Source organism: Ambystoma mexicanum, chromosome 14 (genome assembly GCF_040938575.1).
Source record: "Ambystoma mexicanum isolate Mex_15411 chromosome 14, UKY_AmexF1_1, whole genome shotgun sequence".
In the NCBI taxonomy this organism is placed as follows: domain Eukaryota; kingdom Metazoa; phylum Chordata; class Amphibia; order Caudata; family Ambystomatidae; genus Ambystoma; species Ambystoma mexicanum.
The window spans coordinates 458,181,988-458,202,817 of record NC_090940.1 but is presented as its reverse complement, the minus strand read 5'-3'; the positions used below and the strand labels follow the sequence as shown (position 1 = coordinate 458,202,817).

The following is a 20,830-nucleotide window of genomic DNA, read 5'->3' as shown; positions in this document are numbered from 1 at the left end:
GGTGGGAAAATACATTCTACAATGACCACCCCCCACTCTCCCTACTGTAAGGGCCTATGCCCGGTGCAGCCTTCTAAGGCCGAAAGGGCCTGGCGAATCTTGAATTCGTCTGGCGGCTGTCTTTTCCACTGCATCAATGAATTTGTCGAAGTCGGAAGGAAAAGGACAGAATGAGTAAACTATTTTTAATTTGTCATAAGCAAATGGCGATAGCCGAAATGGAACTGCACGATAAGCGTCCGCTCACGATGACAGAAAAAAACTATTGTGAAGGACCTCAGGCAATATCTCATATTCTTTCAGAACAGGGAATCACCCAAAGAGTGACTCAGCGAACCTATGCCAAAGGCAGGACACTGGACTGGGTGGCTGATATGAATTGTGAAACATCTATCACTTCTATAACACTACAACCTTGGACAGACCACCTCCTGATTGCCTTCACTTTAGCAATAAATAAGCGCGTGTCCTTAGAAGACATAGCTCCACCTCTCCCTACAAGGAACAAAATAAATATCACGGCGGACAGGGTACTACCTCATATCCTCCCCTCTTTGAATTCACTCCCGAGCAGACAGTAACACTCTAGTCAAAGCCTACAATAGCACTATGTCTAATGCTCTAGACATCATTGCGACCACAAAAGTGATGGGTGGAAGGTTTTGAATTAATCTGTACCACTGGCATTGCTCTAGGCAACCTTCCACACCACCGTTATTTAGCCCGTCTGCGCCATTGCAAAAGGGGTCCAGCTATATGCAAATCAGTCAGGTACTGCCACCAATGGTAGCAGCCCAGCCCGAACTGCTAGGCCAGGTCCCCTCTGCACGAAAACACAAGGAACCCCAGACATGTTTCGGCCTTGTTGGGCCTCCTCAGTGAGGCGCAGCTTGGTTCCCTATGGCGCAGCGAGCAAGGGACCCATGTCTGGGCATGCCCTCTCTCACATAGTGAGACAAACTGTGACCACAAAAGTGATGGGTGGAAGGTTTTGAATTAATCTGTACCACAGGCATTGCTCTGGGCAACCTTCCACACCACCGTTTTTTAGCCCGTCTGCGCCATTGCAAAAGGGGTCCAGCCATATGCAAATCAGTCAGGTACTGCCACCAATCGTAGCAACCCAGCCCAAACTGCTAGGAGAGGTCCCCTCTGCACGGAAACACAAGCAACCCCAGACATGTTTCGGCCTTGTTGGGCCTCCTCAGTGAGGTGCAGCTTGGTTCCCTATGGTGCAGCGAGCAAGCGATCACCTTTCTGTTTTGCTAGACATCATTGCACCTATCGAAAATGCGTAAAAGTAAACAGCGGGCTCACTTGAATGCCTGGTTTACACCACAACTAAAAGCCCTTAGACTAGAAAAAAGTAAACTGGAAGCCACATGGCGACACACCCTTTCTAAAGAAAACAAGACTATCCTGATTAACTTCGCTGACTACTATAAAAAAAGAAATAATCTGCACAAAAAAAGACTTATACAATGATAGGATTACTAAAGCAAGATCCAATACAAAGGAATTATTTACAATCCTATGAGAAATGGAAGCTCCCATTCCTCCAACAAACAACTTTGCAAAGGACAAACTCTGGTGTACTAACATCCAGAACTCCTTAGCAAATAAAATAGTACTTCTTCAAAATAAGATTTCTGACAATAAATCCACCTTACCTAACCAAGACACGCAAGCTACAATCCCTATTGGATTCACTAATACACCAGATTATTTAAATTTTTCTAAAGTCTCCACTCTTGAAGTTGAAAAAATTATCTCCTCCTTGAAACCGTCAAGGTGCCAGGGCGACCACTGCCATGCCCAGATAATTAAAGATGCAGCCAGAGACCTTGCACCATCCATTTCCAAACTAATCAACGCTTCCTTCTCAACTAATATTGTCCCAAGCAACTTAAAAGAGTCATGGGTCTTATCTTTGCTAAAAAAGCAAAACACTGGACCCCACCATCCCTAATTACAGGTCAATTACAACGGTGCCTTTCCTACTCGGCAAAGTAGCCTATCTTCAAATACAGAACTACCTCGAAACTAACCATCTTCCAGGCGTCCGTCAATCAGGCTTCAGGCCACAACATGGCACTGAAACAGCACTAATTGATCTATAAACACAAATTGAGCATCTTAAGGACTACTCCCTCCTTGACTTGTCAGCTGCCTTTGACTTGGTGGACCACAAAGTTTTGTGCAAACACCTTGCCTCAGTGGCTCACTTCTCTAAGGACGCAATAGCATGGGTCCAGTCCTTCTTAATTAACAGGACTATGAGAGTCTTCTCCCCTTCAGTGTCAGCAGACCATATCCTATTAACCTGCTGCGTACCACAAGGCTCCTGCATGTCACCAACTATGTACAACATATTCATAAAGCCGTTGTTTGACAAATTGGACAATCTGGGTGTCACCTACACTAATTATGCAGATGACACTCAGATCCTCATACCCCTTTTGGGCGATTACCTTAAGGACACGGCTCTTGTGAATAAAATCTACCTTCTCATTCAGGCATGGATGGCAACCCATTGCCTCTGCCTGAATGACGACAAAACCGAGCTCCTGAATCTCGGTAATACTGCCAACCTGAAAAAACTTAATACCAACTATTCTGCTTTTACCTTGACTCCACATTAACCTTCAGTAAATAAGTAAACACTATGGCATCGGCAACAGCCAATACGTGTAAACTAATTAGGGCCTGCAGGCCGTTCCTCCCTAAAACAAGTTGCAGTACCCTAGCCAACGCCCTTATACTCTTAAATTGGATTACTGCAATGCCCTCTACATGGGTGCTAGCAGGTACATCCTGGATAAAATTCAAATCTTACAGAATAATGCTCTTAGAACTGTGCTAAATAGTCCAAACAGAGAGCATATATCTGGGCTAAGGAGACAAAATCACTGGCTGACGATCAACGACAGAATCCTGCTTAAAACAGCTTTATTGACAATTAAATGCCTTAAAAAAGCTGCACCACCATATCTATCTGAGAGAATAGTCAGGAAAACTTCCACCTGCCCTTCCAGACTGCCTTCTACCTTAACATACCCAGATTTAATTTAACAAAATCTGGAGGTAGGAGCTTCCCAGTTAAGGCCGCACAGACTTGGAACACACTCCCTCTTGCACTTAGAGTGGAACAATCCTACTTCAGTTTCAGAAGGAATATTGTGAACTGGTTGAGAATTAATTATATTTAACCTGCTGCACTCCATTACGGTATATAGTAATATGTAACACACCTACTACCTGATGACAACTCTACTAATTGCATCTTTGTAATCACCACTTTTTTTCATGAATTACGCATGTTTGCCTTGTTACCTGTCTTGTGAATCCATACCCTTGCACTCTGTACTCTGTAACTTAAGCTGAAAGTAATTTTGTATCACTTGCGCCCAATTACCTTCGGGTTCGGTGCGCCATACAAATAAAATAAAATAAACAAACAAACAAGGACCATGGGTACAGTGGACGTCACACTAAGGATAGTATTACTGGCACGCCCTGTCGACATCCCTTTTTGAGTTTCGAAAACAACAACTGTAATACTTTGCAGCTTCCACGAGATGCCAGCCTATGCATAGCATGCGATCTAAGCAGATTCCACAAGCCTCAGAAATATGTATATCATGCATTACTCTTCGTAATAGCATTTCTGATGATTGGAACTGCTTAGATTCACATTCTGTGCATATAGTCCGACATCTAGTGGTAATCGTGGAGTATTGTATCTTTTTTTCGAGGATCGAAATGGGACGTCGACATGGGCATGCCTGTAACACTATCCAAACGTGCCGTGTAGTGTACCCAAAATCCCTCACGCGTCGAGGTCCCTCGGATTGTGTTTTTTCTGCTGTGAGGGAGCCCTATGACTATCGTGAGTGAGTACAGAGAGAGAGAAAGGAGTAAGATGCCTATGTTCCTTCTACTCCAAGAGGGGAGGAAGGGTGGGCGCATGTGAATATAAGCAGATACAATCATCAGAAATGCTATTACGGTGGGTAATGCAGGTCTTGTGAATCTGCTTTGAGTGACATGCTGTGCATAGACTAGCAAGCAGTAACCAGAGATGGTGGTGGGATGTGTAAAGGAACAGTAGCAAAGAGATGTCTAAGTACCGCTTGTCCCATCTGAGAATCAGACCAGAGTGTGTATCCAGGGCAGTAGTGTTTTGTAAAGATGTTTACAGAACTCCAGGTTGCTGCTTTACAAATGGAAGAGGAACATTTGCAATGAATGCTATGGAAGCCGCAGTGCCCCGAGTAGTGTGCTCTCGGCTTGAAGGGCAGATCTCTCTTGGCAACAGTGTAACACAGTGGAATGCAGTTTATGATCCACTTTGAAATGGCTGATTCAGAGACAGGGTCCCCTTCTCTACCAGCTGCCACTGAAACGAAAAACTGATTTGTCATTCTTAGTGGTCTTGTTTTCTCCAGGTAATAAATCACCGCTCTCCTCACATCAAGTGCGTGGAGGCTTCTTTCTGCTACGTTTGTGGGGTTCTGGAAAAAGGTGGGTAGTTCTATTGATTGGTTCACAAGGAACTTAGAAATAAATGTAGGCGCAAATTGAGGGTGAGTGCGCAGGACCAGGACCACCTTATCTTTGTGAATCAGGAAGTCAGTCTTTCGGGTGAGTGCTTTAAGGCTAGCCTTATGCATAGGTTCAAAGGGAGACTTCATTAGTTTAGTCAGTACAACGTTTAGGTCCCATCTGGGAGCTGTGTTGGAGATAGAGGGATGAAGTCTTTTAACCCATGCCATAAAAGCCTTGACTACTGGAATGTTCCACCATGAAACCTTCTTCTGGTACGTGTTGTAAACTGAAAGTGCAGCTAAGTAGACTTTCAAGGTATTGAAAGCAAGGCCTGACTCTAGCAAGTGAGTTAAGTACAGAATAATATGAGTAGGCGAGCAGATGACAAAGTGCTTCCGCTTACTGGAGTAGCAATGACTGGTGTCTGGTGTTGGGTTTTCGTGCTTCTTTAAGTATGTCCATGTGTCTTTGAGGGAGATGGAGGTGACCGGGCTCTCTGTCTTCAGGATCCAGGCTGCTAAGTTGAGAGTTTTGCGGGGATGGATGGAGTGTTTCCCCCCCTGTCTTGTGACAGCATATTGCACAGGCATGGCAGCTTCCTTGCAAGGGAGACTGACATTGCAATCGGATGAGAGAACCAGGGTTGGTGCTCCACATCAGGCACCAGGATCATTGTGACTGATTCCTGGTGCATTTTGTGCACTATCTTGTTTACTAGAGGAGTCAGGGGCAAAGCGTAGGCAAATTTCCCTGACCATGTTAGCCATCCATAGTCCATTCCCTTTGGAGCGGTTCTGCGGGTACCTGGAGGTGTAATCTGGGCATTGAACGTTCTCCAGAGTTGCAAATAGTTCGATCTCTGGGAAGCCCCAGTCTGCGAAGACGTTGAAGACAATGTCTTCGTGTAACCGCCATTCATACTCTGGGGGTAGTGGGCCATTTCTGCTGAGCACGTCCGCCAGTAGATTGAGCTCCCATGGAACGTGTTGTGACAGGAGGAACATTTTGTGTTTGAGAGCCCACTTCCATATGTTCTTTGACAGTTTGGATAGCCCTGGAAAGTGCGTGCCCAATTTTTTGTTCAGTTAACACATGGCCGTGGTGCTGTCCGTGAGGACTAAGACTGTCTTCCCCTGTAGGTGTGTTTGAAAAGCCGTCAGGGCCTTGAATACTCCTAGTAATTCCAACAGGTTTATGTGGCTGGATGCTACCGCTGGGGACCAAACGCTGTGCGCAATCTGATGAAGGAGGTGTGCCCCCCAACCCTGTCAGAGATGCGTCCGTGGTAAGAGTGGCTTCTACTGCAGGGGTGGTAAAGGTTTTCCCCTGCAAGAGGTTTTCCCTTGACCACCACTGCGGGGAGAGAGAATGAGGGCTGCCGAGACAACCACTAGATTGTCCCATTGTCGGCTGGCCTGACACCATTGGCTTGAGAGCCACTCTTGCATGGGACGCATGTGCAAACGTGCGTGTGGGACTAGATAAATACAGGAGGCCATCATCCCTAACAGTCACATGGCCTTGCGTACGGTCACCTCACGATTGGCTACATATTGGGGGATCTGGAACAGCATGTTTTGAATCCTCTCGTTGGAGGGGAAGACAAGGCCGTCTTTGGTCAGAATTAGAGCCCCCAGAAATTGCTTGAATTGGCTGGGGTCAGGGCTGGACCTTTTCTCGTTGATCGAGAATCCCAGACTGAAGAGGAGATCTACTGTCTTTAGACATGTTCCATACGAATCCCCTGTTATTAGCCAGTCGTCGAGGTAAGGATAGACTGCCTACGCAGGTGAGCCGTTACTACCGCCAGTACCTTCATAAATGCCCTTGGGGCTGAGGCAATGCCGAAGGGGAGGACTTTGAACTGATAGTGCTTGTTCTCATAAATCTTAGGTACTTTCTTTGTGTTGGCAACATTGAAATGTGAAAGTATGCATCTTTCATATCCAATGTTGGGATTTACTTCCTGCAATGTTGTCACTCTGAACTTTTGTGGCTTGACAAACTTGTTCACTGGGTGCAAGTCTAACACAGGGCACACAGTCAGATCCTTGTTTGGGTACAAGGAAGTACAATTAATAAATACAAGGAAGTAAACTGAATAAATACTTGTTTACCTGATGGATGGGGACAACTTCAATGGCGCCCTTTTCATGGAGGATCTGCACCTCTTCGAGCAGAATCTGCAGGTGTGCTGGCGATAGGCGTCTTGATGTTGGTGGACGGTATCGAGGTGGCCGGTGGAACTCGATACAATAACCGTGGGTGATGGTTTTGAGCACCACCCACTGGTCTGAAGTGACCCCCTCCCATGCATAAAGAAAATATGTAAAACGTTCCCCGACCGGGGAGGCATAGGAGAGGACGGAGTCATTTTTGAGATGAGGCCGGGGAACCTCTTGGGGTGGAATTCCAACCCCTGCCTTTGCCTCTTCGCGGACCTCTTTGCTGGTATTGACTGGTGCCAGCTGCGCCCTCTCCGGAGGACCATGTTGTAACCCTTGTTCCATACAGGATGTGTGGAGAACGTGAAAAGGATTGCCCACGAAAGGAAAGGCAAGAGTTACCTCCCTTCTGTTGATAAGGCCGAGCAGTGATCTGATTAAGAGAGTTGAGAGTCTTGTGCTCTTTCTTAGCTGTTTCTAGGGCATCATCCACCGCTTTCCCAAACAAATTAGTGTCCTCTACTGGTTTCAGATGCCTGGGTTTCTGGCTTAAAACCTGAATTCATGAGCCAGGCGTCCCTCTTGAGCAAAGTACCGTGGGCCAGAGTCCGCCCGCTGTCTCAGCTGCATCCAACGTGTTCTTCTGTTTCCCTTCCGAGACAACAGCCCACAGGCGTGATCTTACCCGGTCACAGGACTTCCTGAAGACCAGCCTGAAGTAGTTTCCACTGCACATCACTATAGCTTGCAATAAGTGTAGTGTTGTTAGCAATCCTTCATGAATATGCTACTGAAGTTGTGATGTGCTTGATGAGAGCATACAACTTTTTGCAATCCTTGTCGGGGGGAAAGGGTTGTTCTGAAGTGGACAATGGTACCCCGGGCATCTTCCTGGTTGTAGAAACAACCTGGGAGTCTGGAGTGGCATGTCCCCGGATGTACAATGGGTCAGAAGGGGAGGGGCAAAACAATTTTTCCACCCGAGCGTTGATGGCCCGGGATAATAAAGAAAGTGCGAGGCACTTTTTGATAGAATTTAGCAATCGGATAGCCTGACTCCTAGGGGTTTCTCCTTCAGGATGTCTTCCACAAAGTCAGTGTCCTGTAATGCTTCTTGAGTGGCAATCTGGAAATGCTCTGTAGCCCTTTTCGGGATTGCATTGAAGGCCATTTGGTCATCCACAGGAGAAGCTTGCTTCTGTGGCGAGGCTGGAAGATACAGACACATGGCTTCTGGATCTGTGATTGGAGTGGGGGAAAGCCAAGGTGCTTCCTCTACAGGCTGATCTTGACCCCAATCTAGGCACTGGTCTGGGGTGTCCTGGCCAAATGGATTACCTTCTTGACCATAGGGATCTTCGTAGATCTCTTCAGGTTCAGAGAACTCAAAAGCCTCTTCCTGGGGAGCTTGAGTCAAAGGTTTCTGTACCTTTGGAAGACTAGGGCAGGTATCCTCCTCCTCAAGTCATTTCGGGGTAATAAACCTCTCAGAAAAATAAACAAACTGTGAAAGTTTGTCCATATTACTTTCAATCTGCCATCTGGCCCACAGGTATGAACCAGAGGGGATCAGGAGGGGGACAAAGTGCTCTTCAGGTGTAAAGGTTTCCTTAGAAAGGTGAGGCTTAGCAGCCAAAGTCTTAGAGAGGGGCTGGGATCCTTCTGAATACTCCTCTCGACATGAGGAAGTGATTTTCGGCTTATTTGCCGTCAAAATAAGGTTCACCAGACTCTTGCGCAGCTCCGGTGGACCAGGGAGAGATTTCGACGCGCCTGTAGGTGCCATCGAGGTCTTAGGCTCTGCTGAGACCTTCAGCGCTGACGCGCTCTTAGATGGCCCTTGTGTTTTTTTGAAGAGACGCCCTTAATAGTGTTAAGCTCGGGGGGCGTGGCCTGCGAGCGCGGGATGGAGACGTGATCCCAGAGCGCTCTCATGGCCGCCCGAAATATCCTGGAAAATCCTTTGCTTCAGGAACTCGTTCAGATGAAATAAAGACATTTTTGTGCAGCGGAACCTGGCGACAGCAAATGACCAAGGTTTAGACCAAAAACGAGGCGCGGTGAACGAAATATCTGCATTGAAGAAACGAAGGGAAACCCCGCCGGCAAAGCAAGATGGCCGCCGCGTCGGAGAGTGGCTAGAGACACAGCGAAGGCCCCGAGTCCGATCCACTGAAGGAACCCGAGGGGGGGAGAATAACCCCCACCCACCCTGCGCCACTCCCTCGACAAGGGCCCGAGAAGCGACGGACCGTCTAGAACGGAGTCACCGCGGACACAACCGCGCACACAAACAAACCGGGCGGACAACCTGGGCCACGTCCGGCGCGTCCGGTGCAATTGCAAGCTCGAGGACAAGGAGAGAATAACGGGAGGGTACCGTGTATTTCTTTGGTAAGCCGACGCCCTCACCGGACCACAGCTGCAGGCAGACCCGCAACGAGAGACTCTAGTGGGAGCGTATTGATACGCTGAAACGGACGTGCCATCGAACGCCGATGCTGGCCGGTGGTATCTCCCGGTGCCTTTGCCCTACTAACAAGCCAACAAAAGGGACGACCCACAGCAAGTAGGCGCTCCCCACACGTCGGGCTTCGAGCATAATCCACAAACTCTTGAGACCCCGGGGAAGACGAAGATACAATCGACCAAGTAACAACACAACGGGTGTGAGGCAGGGGCGGCAGGGTAACGCGAGAAGGCCCTGACGACGCCGTGGGAGGATAAGACGCTTTACCCCTCACGTCCATAACCCTGAGGATCTCCCACATCATGGGGAAGGAAAGATTCAAGAAGAACGCAACGCAGAGCACCATGGATCAGTATGCAACAAACTCACAACCGGCACAAACCGCGGAGAACATTGAAACAAACACCACCCCCCCGATGGAAGAGACCCTCTCACTAAAAGACGTCATGGCGGCAATCGCCAACTCACGCTCTTCGGTGGAACAAAAAGTGGACGCTATCTCCACCGAGGTCTCATTTCTTCGCCAAGACCTCCAAAAATTGTCTTCTAGAACAGGAGAAGCAGAGCAGCGAATATCCAATGTGGAGGACGACATGGGGGGTGTGCACCAACAACTCACGCAATCACTAACCCGCCTGAAAACCTTAGAAGCCCGAGTGGAGGAGGGAGAGGGCAGGTCACGACGCAATAACATCCGCATTTTGGGCCTGCCGGAGCGCACAGAAGGCCCCAGTATGGAACTCTTTTTGGAGCAATGGCTAGCGGACCTGTTCGCCCCAAAGACCTTCTCGAATTTCTTCTCGGTGGAACGTGCGCACCGGGTACCCACCGGTCGACCAACTCCAGGAGCTCCCCCAAGAACGGTTATTGCAAAAATTCTCAATTACCGCGATAGAGATGCCATTTTACAGATGGCCAGGACACAAGGGACAGTAACATATAATGGCTCCAGGATCGCCTTTTTTCCGGATTACACCCGAGAAGTCCAGAGGGCCAGACAGTCCTTTGAACATCTGAAAAGGAAGCTGCACTCGATGAACGTGAAATACGGACTGTTGTTCCCGGCACAGTTGAAAATCCAACACGAAGGCAAGACAATCCACTTCACTGACCCACAGGAGGCATGGAGATGGGCCGAAACCCACATCGTGGGAGACTGGACCAGGACTGAGAGAAACCGGGGGGAAAGACCGAGACCAAGACCAAGGGAGAATGGACCTGCTCAATACCCCGCGCAGGGAAACCACGACGAACCAAATGGGGATCCCTGACCCAGAAAGAAGTTAACAGAGTCAATCGCAAAACCAAAGAACAGATGGAAACCGGGATAGAACGCATCAACCAACGGCCCAGTAGGTGGGCCATGGCGACATCCTCCTTATTTGAACAGTCACTAGAGTGAGGTCATAGCCGCCGCTGCACGAAGGATCAAACGCAACGTACTTAATCAGAAGCAACACAACAGACCACCGGCGACCACCACGCCCCCGACCCAAGGCTCCGGACACTTGAATCAGTAAGGAGTAGTGGGCCAGAGGGAAAGAAATAACAGTTTAAGTTAATCTGGCCGCATAGTTTTCTCTAGCGCCAGTAAAGTTCGGGCGACAGATACTTCATGTTGGGGAGGAGTATGGGGAGGGGGGACAGGGAGTTGTTATATGTTAAAATTTATCCGGGACACGACACCAAACCAATTCCCACCGAGAAGCTAAGATGCACCTCACACCCAATATCCACGCACCCGAAGGGCATGCCCACCGCATCCTTACACCCGCATACATCACATACATATCTGATACAACAATCTAGACCTGTAGACAGGAATGGCCACACAACAACATAACGGCGGCTCAGATGAAGAAACACATGCCCCAAGGGAACTTAATACTCGGCACAGAGCCTTAAAACTCCTCACATGGAATGTGAATGGCATGGGCTCAAGCATAAAACGCCGACTTATAATGCAATTCCTTAACAGGCGTTCTCCTGACATAGCTCTCCTTACAGAGACGCACCTGGCGGGCACGACCTGCCAATTTTTCCGCAGAACGAACTATCGCCAGGCGCATCACGCAGGGTACACGATGGGTTCCCGAGGAGTCCTGATTCTTTTACATAAGAGGCTCCCCTTTACACTGTCGGAAGTGAAACTAGACCCCGGGGGCCGTTTTGTGCTGGTTGAAGGCACCCTATGGGAGGAGAAGGTGGCCATCCTGGCAATATACTCCCCGCCGGGACTGGGGGATACTCTCCTAGGGGATGTCACGGCACTGATAGTACAACAACAGCCAGACTTATGGATCCTGGGAGGGGACTTCAATGATGTGATGTGCAATACACGGGACCGAACTCATATACGAAATCGAGACCCAAATAAACCCACCCGATTAGCGACCTTTGCAACAGCTCTGGGGCTGAGTGACGTATGGAGAGACCTCCACCCCTTAGATCAGGGGTTCTCCTTCCACTCAGGGGCTCATGGATCCCTGTCCAGATTGGATCACTTCTTCCTCCCGACCCCCGAAGCATATAGGGTTAAGACAGCGGAACTCCTTCCCCGCGGTATCTCTGACCATTCTCCCCTGGAATTAATGCTCCAGGTGGATAAACCACTGCCCCCCAAGACCTGGCGGTTAAATAGTTATTACCTGGGTCTGCCAGAGTTCGTGAAACACATCACGGAAAAATCCGACGAATTCTTCGAAATAAACACAGGCTCTGTAGAAAGCCCGGTGACGCTATGGGAATCCCATAAGGCGGTACTTAGAGGGGAAATAATGGCATGGACGTGTAATAAAAGGAAAGAACAAAACAAAAAAATCACGGAGGCGGAGGTAGCCGCAAAGGAATGGGAAACTAGATATGTCACCAGTCCCAGCCCCGAGGTCCACCGCTCCCTTATGAAAGCCAGAGCAACTCTTCATAACGCAGCGTTAGATAATGCAAAACAGGCACACAGAGAGACCAGGACCAGAGTTTATGAGTATGGTGACAAAGCCGGCAAACTACTGGCCTGGCTGGAACGCCGTGAGGAAGGGCACCGGCATGTCAGACAGATAACGGAGAACCCCAACACCCCCGCCAAAACAGACCCAGAAATAGCGGAGGCATTCGCCAACTTCTATGCCACACTTTACGCTGCCCCGACATTACCAATGGATCCGTCCCTGCTGGATGAGATCGCAATCCCACGCCTCTCGGAACAGCAAAAAACACATCTAGACAGAGAACTGGACGAAGTAGAGATCGCAGAGGCCATGTCCCAGTTACAATCTGGGAAGACACCAGGTCCTAACGGCTTTCCGGCCGAGACCTGGAAAAAACTAGGCAGTAACAAAATGGCGACCCCCCTTCGAGAACTATTCCTAGCAGCCAAAGACCTGGGCACCCTCCCGAGGGACCTACGAACAGCAAATATTGTGGTTATTCCGAAACAGGGTAAACCCCCTGACCAATGCACGTCATATCGACCCATATCGCTTATTAATAGTGAGGCGAAGATCCTTGCCAAGGCGCTGGCCAATAGACTCCAACAGGCCATACCCACATTGGTCCACCCGGATCAATGCGGCTTTATGCCGCAGAGATCCACTAGAATGAATCTACGCAGGCTACATTTACTCTTGGAAAAAGCCCCGAGCATAGAAGCGCCACTAGCTCTCCTAGCTATTGATTTTGAGAAGGCTTTCGACTCGGTAGTGTGGGAAAGCTTATGGGCGGTGATGAGACGCATGAACATAGGTGAGGCTTTTCTCGGTTGGATACGGCTCCTATACGAAGCCCCAATGGCGACGGTTAGGGTAAATGGCTGGACCTCGAAAGCCTTCCCATTGGGCAGAGGCACCCGACAGGGATGCCCTCTTTCCCCCCTCCTATTTGCCCTGGCGATCGAACCACTGGCCCAATGGCTCAGACAAGTCACCACATGGTCTGGATTCCGATGGCCGGATGGAAGAGAGGACAAAGTGTCCCTTTACGCTGACGATCTACTACTTTACCTCAGCGATCCAGAGCACGCATGCCCAATCATAACCCAAATGCTGACGACTTTTGGGGAGTTCAGTGGACTAAGGGTCAACTGGGATAAATCGGTCCTGTTCCCGGTGAGGGGGGGGGACATGGCAATTCCCCGAGGCATCCCATACCGAGTAGAAAGGGAGGGCTTCCGTTATCTGGGCATATGGATCTCCGGGATCCTCTCGGAATATGTGACCCACAACCTGCACCCACTAGTAGATCGTTTCGCAGAGGACGTAAGACATTGGATGCTCCTCCCTCTTACGCTCATGGGCAGATCGGCCCTCTTTAAAATGATGGCGCTCCCGCGCTTTCTTTATGTGCTACAGAACGCCCCACTGACCATACCAAACTCAGAGTTCACTCAAATAGAACGCCTGGTTGGAAAACTGATATGGAAGGGCGGGCAGCCCCGAATTGCATTAACCACACTACAACGATCCATCTGGGAGGGGGGTATAGGTCTCCCACATCTAAGATCCTACTACTGGGCCTCTCAACTAAACGTAGTCAACGACCTCCTCCACGGAGATCCCGGACAACCACATATAAGAGCGGAGGAACCCATTACCCGGGGCAGCCCGCCACTGGAAATACTATACCAGACCCTAGCCAGGCCCCCCGCACAAACAATGTCCACCCATATCGCGACGGTATGGAGGCAGGCACATACCCACATAGGTTGGGGAAAACAAGTTACCATGGCACAACCACTCTGGCACAACCATAGGTTGAAGGAGGTGAGGAAGCTGAATGCATGGTCCAGGTGGGTGGAGGCTGGGATATCCACAATAGGAGACATCGTTACGGATGGCTCAATCCTCCCATTCGAAACCCTGCAGCAAACATATGGATTGCCAGAAACAGAAAATTACCACTATTTGCAATTAACACACGCCATTGGTGCACATAGGCTAGAGCTTGACGAGCTAGCAGACTACACACCCCTGGAACGTAACCTCCTGGTACAACACATTCCTGCAAAAGTCACCACTACCCTGTATAAGGCGATTAATGCCTTTGCCACCCCGGAGCTGACTAGCCTTAAGAACAAATGGGAGCGTGACGTGGGGCCTATTGAACCAGAGAACTGGATCCAAATACTTATGCACCCACGCGAAATAGCAATTAATTCCAGGATCAGACTGGTACAACTAAAAATACTACATAGGGTGTACTACCCGCGAAAGGCCCTATTTAGCTGGGGAAGAGCAGAGGACCCCAACTGCCTGAAATGTGGAAGGGAGGAGGGCACTTTCATCCACCTCCTCTGGGGATGCTCTGAAATTAAGACTTTCTGGGAGCAATGCTGTCAACAACTCACAAAAGCCCTGGGGCGCACGATAACCCCAGAACCTGCTATAATGATATTGGGGGCCCCAGACGAGAGCATCTCGAACAGGTGGGAGGGTATCTTTCTTTCCAATGCAATGGGTTTAATAAAACGGGATATAGCACAAAAATGGGGAGCCCCGGAAAGCCCATCCGTGAATCAATGGTCGAATGAAATGGACATTTGCGCAGCACAGGAGCATAGAATATACACAGCACGGGGATGCCCGGCAAAGGCGCACAAGATCTGGGGGAAATGGGAGGACTGTGTGTGGTAGAAATTGCCGGTGAAGTGGAGGGGTAAGAAGATGGACACATTCCGCATACGAGACATGAAAAGAAACACAAGCCTCGGAAACAATGGTGCGGAAGAGCAATGACTGGAATCAAGGGGTGTACCAACCGGAATGTTGAAGGGAGGGTGGAGGGGGGGGGGGTAAGGTAGATGTATTGTATGTATGTTTAAAACCAATAAAATATGTTATTAAAAAAAAATAGTGTTAAGCTCGGATGCATGCTGAGATGACGGATACGGGGAGGGCGGCTGATCGTGAGGATAGGTAGGCGCCGTCGAGACAGTCGGTGAGCCTGTTAGCATTTGATGCTTCCTCAATGAATCCATTGAGGGAGCACGTGGGGTTGTATGCTTATCCTTTCGTGATGCGGGTGTGCCTTTTTTCGCCGGGGTCTGATCTCCCCATAGCAGTACCGGCGGCCTGCCTGTCGGGCCGAGGACGGGCAACTTGGAACCGGAAGGATCCGCAGAAAGGTCTATGGACTCCACATCAGAGCCATGGCCATGGCTGCCGCTATCATCCTCATCACTTGAGGTGCTTGCGCCGACGGGGGGAACCACTCTCGGCCTGCATGACATAGGCCGCCCACCGCTTAGTCCGCCAATCCTTTAGCGTCTTCGGACGAAAATGTTGGCAAGACTTGCAGGATCGCTCGTTGCGATCACGAGGTAGAGACTTGTTACACTTTCAGTGTGTGTCCCTTCCACAAGTATTTGCCGTTACAGGGCGGACAAAACTTAAATGGAGTCCCCGACATAGTCGAAGTAAAGGGCGGCAGCCAGACGAGAAGGGAAAAGAGAGGGGAAAAGGAAATGCATTCTTATAGAATCAAACCCCAGGGCCCCACTCTCCCTACTGTATAGGGCTGGCCGAAAGGAGTAGACGTCTTCGGGGTTCACAGGGAGTCATCGATGAAGAAGGTTAAAGACTGAACGGCCTACGGTCGTGGGACAAAGAACATATAACTTTTGCAATAAATCTCTTTCGAGCTCCGCATAGGGCGACTAGCTAGCTGGGTGGGTGGACAAAAACAATCTGAGGGACCTCGACGCGTGAGGAATTTTGGGTACTTTACACGTCACGTTAGGCATAGTGTTACAGGCACGCCCATGTTGATGTGCCCTTTCGATCCTCGAAAGAAAGATGCAATACTCTGAGATTACCACTAGATGTCGGACTATATGCAAAGCATGCGACTCTAAGCAGAGTCACAAGCATCATAATTATATATATATATCATACATAATATTGCATGGTAAATGCTTTTCAAGCTTTTTAACAGATTCAGAGCATTTAGGTAGCATAGAGGTATACTGGAATATTCATTTTGCTATACCATATCTATTAATGTCAAGCACAGCGTCACAAGTTGTAGGAACGGGTCTCGTTTGGTGCTGGTATTTGGAATGTTCTGGTACTGTTCTTCCTCCAAAATAATCCAGGGTGCAGTAAGGCGTATACCAGAGGTCCAGTCTCTTCCCCCTCCCATGAAATGAACACGGGAGACAGGCAGAACCAAATTCCCAACACGACGGACTCGCCTCACAGTATTAGCATGGTGATAAGGCAGTGGAAGCACCGGACTAGGAGGTGTAACAGCAAGCAGAGGAATTCACCAGGGAAGGCAGTAGTGTAGCGGTGATCCGGAGACCAGGTAGTCAGGCTGAACCCAAAGAATGGGACTAAGGTCCTGAATATCAAGGCAAATCGTCAGGGAGGAGGAACTGGAAAGGGAGCAGACAAAGAGAAGGAAGCAGACAAGAAGACAGGGGCCAAGTAGAAGGCTAGAGCAAAATAAAGAGTAGAGGTCACAGCCAGGGGGCTAACAGGAAGGATGGCTGAAAGCAAGCAGACAGCAAGTCCAGAAACGCAAGGAAACTGGAGAGCATTGAGACACACTGCATACAAAGCAGCGTTTCCTTTTATGTCCATAGGCAAACCGAAGCAAGGCTGGGAAAGCCTAGTGGTTGCCGTGCAAACAGGCGTCAATGCAGTGGCCACGTAATGGAATGATGCAGACTGTTTTGTTGACATCCCACAATCCGTGCACCAAGAAGCTGGGCCGTTCAGGCTGGCGGAGATTCCAGCTCGGATACAAATGCCAGCGCCTCCTCCTATGTAACAAAGGGGCACCAGGTTTCCATGGATACTGCTGAATAAGCCGGGCAGGCATTCACTTCTGTTACAGGTTCTCAAGTACGATCACTGGGGCCATACTGTTTCCAGTCAATCAAGTGCGACCACGGTAAAGACGAGAATTACAAACTGCTCAGATTTCATATTCAGGAGCATCGGCTAGGATTACAGGGGGCGGACAAACTGGTGTTCTGATGTGCAGATCCAGAACATGGTATTTCAGAAGAGAAACGTGAAAGACCGGATGGACACACTATTGAGCATGTAACAGAAGACAGTAAGCCACAGAGGATATTTTCTTCAGTACCTGGAAGGGGCCCAAGTATTTAGGTGCAAGTTTCGTGGAAAGATTCTGCAAGGGTAGGTTCTTAGATGATAGCAAGACATTGTCCTAAGGTGTGAAAATATCTTCCTGTGTTCTTCGTTTATTAGCTTGTGCCTTTTGGGTGCACTTGGTTTCGTGGAGAGTTTCAGGGGCCAGTTTATGTAGGTCCTGTAATCCAGTAATCAAAGCATCAGTCGAAGGTATGACTGAGGGTTGAAGGGTTTCTATAGGCAAGGGTTTAGGATGCAATCCATAAGTACAGTAGAAAGGAGTACAGTTGATGGAGGAATGCACAGAATTGCTGTATGTAATTTCAGTGGTATCCAGGTTTTGACTCCAGTTATCTTGTAGAGCATTGGCAAAGCAATGCAAATATTGCTCCAAGGTTTGGTTTGTTCTCTCAGTTTGCCCATTGGTTTGAGTGTGGCACCCAGAACTAAGGGCCCACTGTACTGGGACCCTTGATCAGCGATTATCTTGTTCAGAATGCCATGATGTATATAGACATAATGGAAAAAAAGCTTGAGCCGTCAAGCTGGCCATAGGGATCGCTGGCATGGGTATGAAATGCACCAATTTAGAAAAGCAGTCCACCGCTACCATGATCCAGGTGTTACCAGACGACTTTGGTAAATCTACAATAAAACAGTGGCAACGGTATGCTTGGGTATGGAGAACATTCCAAAGGCTGTAAGAGCGCAGCGGTTCGATGGCGAGATGTTTTATGCTGGAAACAGACAGGACAAGTGGAGACATAGGGGGCAACTGAGGCAGCCAATCCAGGCCACCAGAGCAGTCGCTGGATTTGTTCCATAGTGGTTTTGATACCCTGATGTTCAGAGATGGGTGAATAATGCCATTCTTCTTCAGGAATGAAGAGTCTATTGCCCCAGAATAGAACACCGCCTTTGATCCAGTATTTTTGATCGGAGTATGTAGGAAATAGTTGGTCAAAAGCAGTAAAAAGCCAGATATGGTCCGAGAAAGTCTGGATAACCCCCACAAAATGACTGGAAGGAAACATTGGAGCAAGTTCAGAGTCCGGGGGATTCATGGTACACCGAGATCCAGATAAGGCAGCAACCTTGATGTTCGCAGAGCCGAGGATACAGGTAATGAGGAATTCGAAATGAAACAAAAAGAAAGGCCCAATGAGCATGTCGACTACTGTGGAACTGCAAAGAGTGGAGATGTTCTAGGTTCTGATGATCAGACCGTACAGTCACTGGATGAGATGCTCCCAGAATATGGTTTTGCCATTGCTCAAAAGCCCCTTTGATGGCTAGTAGTTTTTTTTCAATGACAGCGTAATTTAATTTGCTAGCTGCATGGGCGCTCGGGTGAATACAATTTGACAAACGTTGAGTAAAAACGAATCGGCAACCGTTGAGTTTAAGGAATTCGACAAATGTTGAGTGAAAAAACTAATATCGCAGTGTTCCTCACGAGCAGCACAGTGAAAAAAGGAACTGCGGTACGGGGGTGATGATCGAGCATTGAGTCAAGGGTGATCGACGGGCAAGTCAAGATCCACTACGCCCCCTGTCGAATGTTTTCCGAACAGCTGAAGCAGGAAGGGGACAGCTATCTGATGAGGAATCTGCGGGAGAAAGACAATACATTGAATCTTACAATTTACTAACAGAATTTGTTTGCAAATCACATAACTGCACAATGTTTACTGATTGCTTGGCATTTCTCCATTAGAATAACCAATTTTTGCTGCATTGTTACAGGTAAAAGCAATCTCTACGGCAGACCATATCTACATGGTAACTATCTCGTAGAATAATAGTCCTTGATTATAGACCTTAAAATGAGAAGCTACCGAGATTGACAAGTGATAAACCATCAGTAGGAAAGGTGGCATCTTTATTTAGGGTAACATCAGTGGAACAGAATTTGACTCCAAACTGAATTAACTTTTCATGTGGAGAAGGCTTTGCTAAAGGCAAGATTTTTGGCCAGAAAATACAATATAAAAAATTTGATAAAATCAAAGGTTTGTATCACAAGTCGTCACAAAGAAGCAAGTAATTACCTAAACATGATCTTGAAAGTCCACAACAAAATCTTACCACTTCATCTTTGTCCCATATGTCAGTGTTGCTCTTGTCTTGATTAACTACGTAGCCAGGAGGAAGCCAATTGACGGGTGGATCAAAAATTGACACAACCATACGGCTAGGTAATCCTTTTTTCTTACCAAGACGATAAAGATTGCAGTTGCTGACCTTGATAGAAGTAAACCATTAAAAATGACATATTAGAAAGTACACTTTATATTGTTTGTCTAATTCTGGCTTAACTCTGTTCTTTGCCATCATACATATTTCTAGGAATACCCATAATCTTTCTAATAGTTTTTCTTACCCTGAATAAAATACACTCAGTCACCTGCTGAAACTTCCAGGTCTTATTAGGAGGGAACGGTTTTCTCTATTGTTCAGACACTCTTGGTTAGACACTAGAGCATGCAACATAAATCACATAAAAGCACAAGTTACTTAGTGTGTTGGCTCTTGTAATAGTAGTCCATGTCACATTTCCTAAAGACATTCCTTGGGTGCAGAGTAAAAACTGACTGATATATGGCGGTACCGTTTCACACAGCAACGCGTAGTGCAACATCTTGCGTGGGGGAGCAGTACGTGAGAATAACGACTCAATCTGTTAGGCACACAAGCTGCATATCACTCAAACTGAATTATATGCAGCTTGTGTGCCTATCAGGCAGAAACGCTGTTCCTGTTTAGTGAATAGTGTGGATGCTAGATATTAGTTGTGACTCGCTAGTTAAGAACTTCTATTTGTTTACAGAATCAAGAACCAGTACAAATAAATAACCCAGGTCCAAGGACACCAAACCCTATGGTGCCAGCTAGATCCTTGCAAATAAATGTTTGCTATTTCAACAAGAGATTTTAATTGTACTTCCATCAGTAAACTCATATAAAAAACAGAAAGTCAAATTCATTTTTTCTTTGGATAAAACAAAAATATTCTTTAATAATGAGGAGACACGTACAATGCATTTCAGACTACTAGAAGTCCTTCATCAGCAACCTAATGTTCACAACTATATGACCTTATTCATCCCAGATGAAAGGGATAAAAAACAAGAACCCAAACAGCAGTCCCATTTCAACGATTCTCCACACATGATGAGGCGTCTCAAGTTCTGTCCAAACCTTTCTCAAACGCAGGTGATAAAAACTATGTAGAGTGTGCAAATAGGGCCATTGCACTCATCGAAACAAACATGTACTGATTGGTTGTTTTGGTTCATTTTCAAGACGTGAATATCGATCGAGTTCTGGGTAGATGAAAGGGCTGATTAGATTTCTGCAGAGTGCTGTCCATCTTCCTAACAACAACAATGAACAGCATGGCTGAAACAAACAGCTTGGTACCTGTGAAGCTGGAAATGTATTGGAGGGACAGGGCCTCCATTTCCTTGTCCTTTACATCTTTATTATGTATGTTCTGTCTTGTTTTCTGTGCAGGAGTTCATTGGGGACTCCTGGCGGTGCAGCTCTTC

The 20,830-nt window shown here is 47.8% G+C and overlaps 1 protein-coding gene across 1 annotated transcript in view; it reads right to left on the bottom strand.

Moving 5' to 3' along the window:
* Positions 1-20,830, bottom strand: part of DICER1 (dicer 1, ribonuclease III) — a 2,611,056-nt gene that overhangs the window by 386,985 nt on the left and 2,203,241 nt on the right. Inside the window, exon 22 of the mRNA XM_069637684.1 lies at positions 19,368-19,523. Coding sequence (XP_069493785.1) covers positions 19,368-19,523 — 156 coding nt within the window. The remainder of the gene's footprint in view (positions 1-19,367; positions 19,524-20,830) is intronic.